This window comes from Plasmodium gaboni, chromosome 7 (genome assembly GCF_001602025.1).
Source record: "Plasmodium gaboni strain SY75 chromosome 7, whole genome shotgun sequence".
NCBI lineage: Eukaryota > Apicomplexa > Aconoidasida > Haemosporida > Plasmodiidae > Plasmodium > Plasmodium gaboni.
In genome coordinates, this window is record NC_031487.1 from 950,823 (window position 1) to 960,648 (window position 9,826).

The 9,826-nt window shown below is 18.7% G+C and overlaps 5 protein-coding genes across 6 annotated transcripts in view; 2 read left to right on the forward strand and 3 right to left on the reverse strand.

The window, feature by feature from the left end:
- Positions 1 to 3,383, reverse strand: part of PGSY75_0728100 (putative membrane protein) — a gene marked incomplete at both ends in the record, with an annotated part of 16,134 nt that extends 12,751 nt beyond the window's left edge. The window contains one exon of the mRNA XM_018785116.1: positions 1 to 3,383. This exon is cut by the window's left edge and continues 12,751 nt beyond it. Coding sequence (XP_018642617.1) covers positions 1 to 3,383 — 3,383 coding nt within the window.
- Positions 3,384 to 4,849: 1,466 nt separating this feature from the next.
- Positions 4,850 to 6,656, forward strand: PGSY75_0728200 (putative actin-like protein; the record flags this gene model as incomplete). Its single annotated transcript, XM_018785117.1, has 2 exons — positions 4,850 to 4,910; positions 5,098 to 6,656. 2 exons carry the CDS (start codon positions 4,850 to 4,852, stop codon positions 6,654 to 6,656), a joined length of 1,620 nt encoding a protein of 539 aa, XP_018642618.1.
- A 225-nt stretch (positions 6,657 to 6,881) lies between these two features.
- On the reverse strand, positions 6,882 to 7,511 carry PGSY75_0728300 (hypothetical protein; the record flags this gene model as incomplete). The annotated part of the gene is made up of 1 exon (XM_018785118.1): positions 6,882 to 7,511. One exon carries the CDS (start codon positions 7,509 to 7,511, stop codon positions 6,882 to 6,884), a length of 630 nt encoding a protein of 209 aa, XP_018642619.1.
- Positions 7,512 to 7,897: 386 nt separating this feature from the next.
- Positions 7,898 to 8,455, forward strand: PGSY75_0728400 (hypothetical protein; the record flags this gene model as incomplete). Of its 2 annotated transcripts, none has more annotated exons than XM_018785120.1 (2): positions 7,898 to 8,006; positions 8,184 to 8,455. In XM_018785120.1, 2 exons carry the CDS (start codon positions 7,898 to 7,900, stop codon positions 8,453 to 8,455), a joined length of 381 nt encoding a protein of 126 aa, XP_018642620.1. The 2 variants fall into 2 exon arrangements, with proteins under 2 accessions (XP_018642620.1, XP_018642621.1); XM_018785119.1 differs by having other exon boundaries at positions 7,898 to 8,002; positions 8,180 to 8,455.
- A 293-nt stretch (positions 8,456 to 8,748) lies between these two features.
- PGSY75_0728500 (hypothetical protein) lies at positions 8,749 to 9,680 on the reverse strand (the record flags this gene model as incomplete). Its single annotated transcript, XM_018785121.1, has 5 exons — positions 8,749 to 8,796; positions 8,986 to 9,083; positions 9,194 to 9,336; positions 9,446 to 9,537; positions 9,672 to 9,680. 5 exons carry the CDS (start codon positions 9,678 to 9,680, stop codon positions 8,749 to 8,751), a joined length of 390 nt encoding a protein of 129 aa, XP_018642622.1.
- Between the last annotated feature and the right edge of the window lie 146 nt (positions 9,681 to 9,826).

Here is a 9,826-nt window from a genome sequence, read left to right on the forward strand (position 1 = left end):
TTTTTTTTTTTTTTTTTTTTTTTTTTTTTTTTTTTTTTACTTATTAACCTTTCAGTAGTACATGTTGTACTAGTATTAAAAACTGATGATGACAAAGAATATTCATCTGATAAAATATTATGATCGTTATCAAAATCAAAACAATTATATTTAGATTGTTGATATTCCACATAATGATGAGTATTTATATTTTTCTTTTTAATATATAAATATTTTTCTATTTTTTTATACATTTTTAAATTATCAACACAAATTAAAAGGAACAGATATATAAATCTACAAAATTCTATATGTTCGATATTTTCAACATCTAAGAAATTCATATCGATCATTTCATTGTAATTTATATGATTCATAAAAAATAATGTATCCTCTTCCTTATTATTATAATTCTTTTCTTCTTGTGACAAAAAAAGAGATTGATTGAATTTATTTTTTGTGCCATTAGTATCTTTATCATAAATGTATTTTTTTTTATTATTATTATAAATATGTTCCTTCGAATGGCATTGTTTATCTATACTCTTTATATTACTACATTTACTATTACTATTATTATTATGAATAAATATTTGACTATTTGTATCCTTCGTATGTTCACATTTAGGTTTTATTAAGTTTTGGGTTTTATTACATAATGAATATATATCTATATTTATAAAGTGAAATATATTAGCTCTACCACTTATATTAGTGTCATTCTTCATTCTATCATTTCTACATTCATATATACATAATGTGAAGAACTGCATACATATTTTTTTACATATATAATAGTAAAAAAATATTAACATAATTTTTAAAGATATATTTCTTGGTAAGATATTTATATGAACTCTATATGATTCAAAAGATAGAGAATTATTTTTATAATTTATTGTATCTATTGTTAGGTTTGATAAACTGGAATCATACATATTATATATTTGTGATGTGTTTTTATATAAATAAATACTTGATATATAAATATCATCACATAATAGATATAACATACCATTTTTATTTAGAATTATTATAAAATTATTCATTTGATTAATATTTATAATAGTATCATATTTATTATTATTATTATTATTATTCTCTTTATTATCTTTATCAGATGAAAAAATATAATTATAATGTGGATCACATGGTTTTTTTTTTTTTTTTTTTTTTTCATCATTTGATGAAGACACATCTTCTAGATTATACATATGTTCTTTATTTTTTAATATTTCCATTTTTTTTTTTAAAATGTTTGAAAAATATATGTGTCTCTCATTTGATGTTGAGACATTAACAACAGTTTGTTCAGGGTTTAGTTTTTTAATTTTGAGTTTTAGGTGAGTTGTATTTATTTTATTATTTATAGGTACAGATAGGTTATATGGAAAATAATAAAAATCATTGATATTATTACACATAGAAATGGTTGAAAAATTTAGGACATTTTTTATAATTTTTATTTTATCCTTTACATATTTATGATATATAGGTATAAGAAATAATAAATTATTATTATTATCATATACACATAATTTTATTTTATTTTGTATACTTTTATTACCCCCACTGGTAAGAATAATTTGAGGTGAGCATGTCTCCGTATTAAAATTAATTTTATTTAACACGAGATGTTTATATTTTTGATTTTTATGATTTTTTTTTTTTTCTCTATAGATAAAATTATTTGACTCTATACTTAAGAAATGATGAAAGGTAATAAAATGGTTCATATTTTCTTCTTGCTTGAAATATTTTTCTAAATATTGATTATTATATTTTATAATATCCAAAGAAATATGAAAGAATAAATATGTTTCTGTTGTATTTTCATATGCTATACAAATATTTGTATTTGTATTAATATGTATAATATTCATATTTGGTATCTGATTCATAGGGTTCTTTATTTTTATTTTATTTTTATTTTTATTTTTTCCCTCTTCTTTTGACAAAGACCTATCTGTCCATATAAATAATTTTTCTTCTTCATAAAAATATTTACATTTTTTAAATAAAGAAAGATTATTTTTATCTACAATAATATTATGAAACAAGGGATGAATGGCTGAGACATAAACTATTCGAATTTGATCCTTATAATTATTATTATAAATAGAATAATTGAAATATTTTAAATTTTTAGATTTGTTTATGATATTTACAAAGAAGAGAAAATTATTTAAATAAAATATTCTAATAGGTTTATAAGGTAAAATGAAATGTATATTGTCTGTTTTGTTTTGTATATCAATAACATTAACTTTAATATAATCTTGATGAATATCATTTTCTAAGGTATATATATATTTATTTTTTATATCATTATTATTATTTATTTGTGTATATATAGGATTGCCCATATTGTCATTCATAATATCTGTACATATTTTATTATGTCCATATATTATGTCTTTTTGAATATACTCTTCTTCTTCTATATCATGTTTATCTTTCAAGCACTGATAATGTGATATATCATAAAATAATTTATTATCATTTGATAAAAAATAATAGAAAGCATTTTGATTTATTTTAAATGATTTTTGTTTACCATCATAATATTGAAAAAAAAGTAAATTATTTTGTTTACAATATGTTACTTTATATTCATATATATTATTATTATTATTATGGTTGTTAATATAATATTTCGTTATCCTAACATTATAATTATCATTATTATTATTATTATATATATTATTATATATATTATTATATATATTATTTATATATATTTTCTCCTTGATATATATATTATTATATGCTCTATTTTTTCTATCTTCTTTTTTTTTCATTAACACATAATCCTTACCATATTTCCTCTTCATTTCAAGATAAAATATTTTTTTAGAAAATTTCTTCAAATAGATATCTTCATGTTTTAATAGAATTAATAATTTCAATATTTTTTCTTTGATAATATTTTCATTTGTAATTCCTTTTGTTATAATTTTAATATATTTTAATACCACTTTATTATATTCTTCTATTGAATCCTTAGAGTTACTAACATCATTTTGAATATTATAAAAGCTATCTTTAAATATATTCGTTTCTTTGTTTTGTAAATTATTATTGATAAGATCCTCTTTCTTATTTTCTTTTTTTTTATCTTTCTTTTTTAAATCAAAATAATTTAATATGGAATATTTATTGTTCGTTCCAACAATGTTAGAGGTTTCTTTTTTTCTTTCCTTTTTCTTTTTTTCTGATTTTTCTCTTTTCTCAATTTTTATTATATTCCTTTTCTCTATATCATCATTTGGAGGTATATATGTCCATGTATCATTTTGATGACACGTACTTGTATTATATATCACATGTTTATGATTTGAGTGTTTTCTTCTTTTAAGAATATTATCATCAACTTGGTCTTTTAATATGACAGCATATACCATTTTTTTACGGCAAGGAACATATGTATAAATAAATAAATAAAAGTATATAAATATTTCAACATTTATAAATGTATGTATATGTGTAAATATTATATGTACCACAGGCAAATAAATAAATAAATATATATATATATATTACACATACATATATATATATATATTAAATTTTAATAAAATTGAGAAACATAAACATTTTGTTGATATATGTTTGAGGTTAATTTATGTATTTCAAACAAGGGAAGTAGGACTTTCAAAAAAAAAAAAAAAAAAAAAAAAAAAAAACATAAAACTAAATGTACATAAATAAATATATATATATATATATATATATATATATATTTATAAAATAATAAACAAAAAAAACAAAAATCAAAAAGGGAATATTATATCATACCTAAGGAATAAAATTATATATATATATATTATATGTAAAAGTATAAACATTTCTAAATATAAATTTCTTAATATATCCCTTATTATTTATACGTATGGCTTTTATAATGTCTTACAAATTCAAAATTAATAATCCAAAAAAAAAAAAAATAAAATAAATAAATAAAACATAAAAAAGTAATATATATTTTATATATATGTAAATGTAGTTTTTACTTTAAGCCACTTAATTATATATATATATATATATATATATATATTATATGGATGTTTAAGGTCATATTTTTTTTTTTTTTTTTCTCTCCTAAAGAACACATATATAATTATATAAAGTTCAGTGAGGAAAAATAAAAAGTAAAAAAATAAATTTAATCATTTCAAGTGATTAAATATGTCACAACATGTTATTTATTATGTTGAATGAAGAGATAATCAATTCATATCTCAAAATAGAAATGTATATTAAAAAAAAAAAAAAAAAAAAAAATATTTATTCTCCCTATAAATAGCATATATATATATATATATATATATATATCGATATCTTCTTATTATTATTTATATTTGCGGGTGGTAATTATATTAGTAAACAAAAAATAATATTGGTGTTCATAAAAAATTTGATGCTCGTAAAATTTTTTGATTAATATGTGTGTAATAAGTAGAATTAAAATAAAAATAGGAAGAAAAAAAAAATGTTAATTGTCCATAGGTACAAATACTATTATTATAAAAATGTAAATAAATAAATAAATATATATATATATATATATATATATGTATGTTTATATTTTAAAATCATCATGTAAATTTCAATCTATCAATATAACTCTCTTGTGCTTATATAATTAAATTAATATATATATTTAAGGACACATAAAAAAAAAAAAAAAAAATAGAAACATTCTCATTTATATTTATTATCACTTTTCATGTTCTTTGGTTAAGAATAAATATTCATATTTTGTTCATAGGAAAAAAAAAAAAAAGAAAAGTAATAAGTTCCCTTACAATATTGGTTACACTTTAATTTTTTATTTTTTTCAACAACAATTTAAAATATATAATATATAATGGATAGGTTCCAAAAGAATGATAATGAAAATTATTACAAATATTATGTTTTACAAATAGGTACATGTATTATATATGTATGTCTGTATTTATTTTATACTATAAAAATGTATAAAGTGAATTTTTTTTTTTTTTCTATATATTTTATTCCTTATAGAATGTTGATATATATTAAGATCCATAAGAATATTTTTTATTTGTCTACAATATATATGTATTTATATATTTATTTTTTTATTTTTTGTAGGAAGAAAATACACATATGTAGGCATGTGCGGACTTCACAAGCCAGTATCCATTTTTTTAACTCCAAATTTTTTTGTATACAATGAAAGATTTCATAATTTTTTTGAAGACACCTATAAGGCTAATGAAATGATGGATTATATAAATAGAAAAAGGGAAGAACAATATGGAAACAAGAAATCTCAAAATATGTTGCATGTAAGCAAGGATCAATCCAAAGAAGATATAAAAATAGTAACAAAGGATAATCCAACGGATGAATGTCTTGATAAATACATAAGTAGTGATATTTTGGATTATAATAATGAAGAAGTGTTATGTGATAAGAATAATATATATGAACAAAATAAATTTTGTGATAATGAAAAGAGACATAATAAGATGAAGATATATCATTATGAATATAAATATAATCAAGACTTATATTTATGGAGAACATATTTTGACGAATATATATTTCATATATTTCATAATATTATTATAAAAACTAATAATAAATCAAAAAAAGTTATACTCGTATTAAATATGTTTATTCCTACTATTATAAAATATGCTCTCTGTATATCTCTTATAGAAAATCCTGAATATTCCTGTATATCATATATTAACGATTTAATATCTCCTTTATATTTATGTAATTATAAAACGTGTGTAGTTCTTGACCTTGGCTATATTAATTGTAGAATATTACCAATAATGGATGGAGTACCTTTATATCATCATTATACTTATATACATAATGGAGGCTTCTATATTAATATAGAAATAAAAAAATTATTAAAGCAGCAATATATAAGAAGATATAAAAAAGGGAAAAATATAATTTCAATCGATGATGGTATGAAATTATGTTTGGAAAATGGAAAGAAAAATGGTGATAATATAGATGATGATAATATAGATGATGTTAATATAGATGATGTTAATATAGATGATGATAATATAGATGATGTTAATATAGATGATGATGATAATAATATTAAGTATTATTTAAATTTATATCCTCTAGAAGAAATAATTAACGTTATTGACAATATGACAGATGATGATATAGAAATTATAAAAATAAAATATTGTTATATAAAAAAGGATAGTAATGATATGACATGTAATAAATATGTACTATATAAATATAATAATTATAATATAATTATAGATCCTTATACTAGATATAAAGCTTGTGAAATATTATTTGAAAAAGAATATGATCAAAATATTTATTCCTTATTTTCTAGTATAGTACAAAAAATAAATATATTTGAAACATATATATTTTCAAATATATTATTAGTAGGTGGTTGTAGTAATATTAAAGGTATTTTATCGAAGGTTTCTCAAATATTTGTTCAAGTATTAAGAAATGAAAAAAAATTCCCACAAAATTTTCAAGATAATGTACATTTTCTTCTTTCTAATATTTCTCCTAACTTACGTCAGTTTGTAGGGGCATCCATATGTTCGAGCATAGACAATTTGCCAGAATATACGTCTGAGGAGATATTGAACAATGTCTTATATGACCACCTTAACGAGGATATATACATGACATTCAAGACATAAAATAAGACTACAAAATATATAAATATATAAATATATATTATAGTATTATTGTTGTGTTTTTATATTTTTACAAAAAAAAAAAATAAAATAAAATAATAATAAATTATTTAACAAATAAAATTGATAGCAACATAAAGGTAATTCAAATGGATAATATATATATAAATATATATATATATATATATATATATATATCTTTGTGTGTGTCATAATATTTTATATTTTTTATGTGACAGTGCCTTTTTTTTGGTCCTGATTTTCATTGTTACCCTTTTTTTGTAACTTTTCTTTCATATTTCTTAATTTTTTTAGTATAATACTCAAATGTGCCTTTTCATTATCAGCCATTTTTTCATATAAATACTGATAGCCGTTAGTATAAATAGGCTTTACTTTTTCATCAATAGCTAAACACATATTTATTTTTTGTTGTTTCTCTATGTCCATACGTCTATCATAAAATATTTTTTCTGTTTTTTCTAATGCCTCTTTTCTAGAATAGCCTCTGTTCATATAATATAACTGATGAGTAGCCATTTGCGTAATTATATGATCATTTCTAAAATAATCATATCCTTTAATATTATTATTACCTTCCACATAACAATCTTGAAATCTTAAATGAGGATATTTTTTTAATAAAAATTTTACTAATTCCATATATTTATTATTATTATATTTTGTTTTCAAACTTATATTATATATCTCCATAGGGGGAGCTCTCTCAGACCATTCTAACCAACGAGGAGTGTCATATAAATTTGTATTAACAAGCGTCCTCATCTTATCTACAATATTGTATTTTAAAAAACGACAAAAGTTAGAGCCATTAGGATGAACGGCTCCCTTACCCATTATTCAAAAATATAAATCAAAGCAAATGGATTATATATAAATATATATATATATATATAATACATTTTTTCCAATTATGAAATCTTGTAATTGTAACAATATAAAAATATTCCTATTAGTATATCAACTTAATGAACATTATTTATTATATATATATAAAATAAAACGAAAAAAAAATTAAACCTCATAAGGACGTCAAAAAAAAAAAAAATATATATATATATATATATATATATATTTGATATATTTTTATTTATAATAATTTATGGAATATATGCACTTGCTGATGACTTTTATTATTGATTCTCTCGTACTAATCATGAAATTCTAATATAAAAATATGTTTAATTTGTTTTTTTGTTTAAATTAAAAAAAAAAAAAAAGAAATGAGGAAATATTTTACCTTTTTAAGAGAATTTTCTACTCTTAAAAATATGGTCCCTGAGGATTTCAACATGTTAAGGAAAAAGTTGAGATGTAAATTTAAAAGTGTTAGTCCGAAAAAAAAAAAAAATAAAATAATAAATAAATAATATATATAAAAAAAAAGCAAAAAAAAAAGGAACGAAAGAGATACATATTGTGAACTATCAATAAGAACAAATACTCATGTGTAACTAATACTAAATTTTTCTTATTGTTTTCTTTTTTTTTTTATAATTTTTTAGGTAGGTATGTTAGAATTAGATACTTTATTTAACAATTATTTAAATGCAAATATGAATATAATAGATAATGAAAAAGTCAAGTTGTTATATAATTTAATGGATATAGATACAACTAATATGTTGAAATTATTTTATTTTTATTCCAATAAAGAAAATAAAAGTGTAGACAAATTGACAAACCTAATGAATGTTAAAGATAAAAAGGTAATACAGGATACTTTTAATTTATTAATTGATATCCTAAACAATAATCAAAAGTATGTTAGTTCTCAATGAGAAGAAAAAAATAAATAATTAAGTATTATGTATATTATATTTTTTATTTTATTATTATTTTATTATTTTTTTTTTTGATTATATTTTATTACTTTTTTTTTTTTTTTTATGTTACTCTTTCCCATATTTTTAATCAACATAATTAGATAAACTATAAATTTTTTTTTTTTTTTAAGAATTTATACAATATATTATATAGAAGGATGTTGATACCTTATCAATATGTATAAATATACATACAAATAAATAAATATATATATATATATATATATATTTTATTTTATTTTATTATTTTACGCTTCGATTAAATCATGGTGGTGTATATTCTCATCCACATCCATCTAAAATGAAGGTCAAAAAAAAAAAAAAAAAAAGAAAAAAAAAAATATTCAACAGGAATATAATATTGAATTATTTATTTGATTTGATTTTATATGATTTAATTTGATTTTATATGATTTAATTTGATTTTTTTTTTTTTTTTTTTGGTATATGTTTATAATAAATATGGAGTAATAATATATCATTACAGGTATGTCAATTAAGAACTTTTTAAATTCACTCTCTGTAAACTTATTTCCATTTTCACATAAAAGAATTTTCAATTCGTTTTTTTTTATTATATCTTCTGACATAAGAAAAAAAAAAAAAAAAACGAAAAAAATTATAAGAATATAATAAAAGTTAAATTGAATGAACATACAAATAAATATTATATGTATATTTTATAATATATACTTTTAGGGTTTAAAAAATTAATGGAATTTTCAATTTTTTCTTTTCCATAATAATTCGTTTGAAACTTATCAACGAAATCTTTCAGTTCGTCCAAGTTATAAGTATTTTTATTATCATCAAAAATTTCACTGGACACATTAAAACTGCAAAAAAATATAATATATATTATAAAGATGTAAACTCTTCATAGTTAGATTGAATATAAATGAATATATCACATATATATATATATGTATATATTTTATTATATACCCTAACGATTTTAATATTTTTATTAGATCGTTCTTATCAATATGATCCGTGTTTTTTTTTTTTAAATTAAATAAATCTTCAATTCTTGAATACTAAGGATTACACAAAATAAACATAAATATGTTGATACATAATTATTGTATTCTTTTATTTTTTTTTTCTTTTAATAGGTCGATGTTACTTGTATTTGCTCCATATATATATTTTTTTTTTTTATATATATAACAGCGACCATATGAATGTTAAAATTTAACTCAAACTTTATACGTACACATAAAAATTTATTTTACATGTGTATATGTTTTAAAAATATATATAATGATGGAAAAAAAAAAAGAAATAAGATAAAAAAAAAAAAAAAAAAAAAAAAAAAAAAAAAAA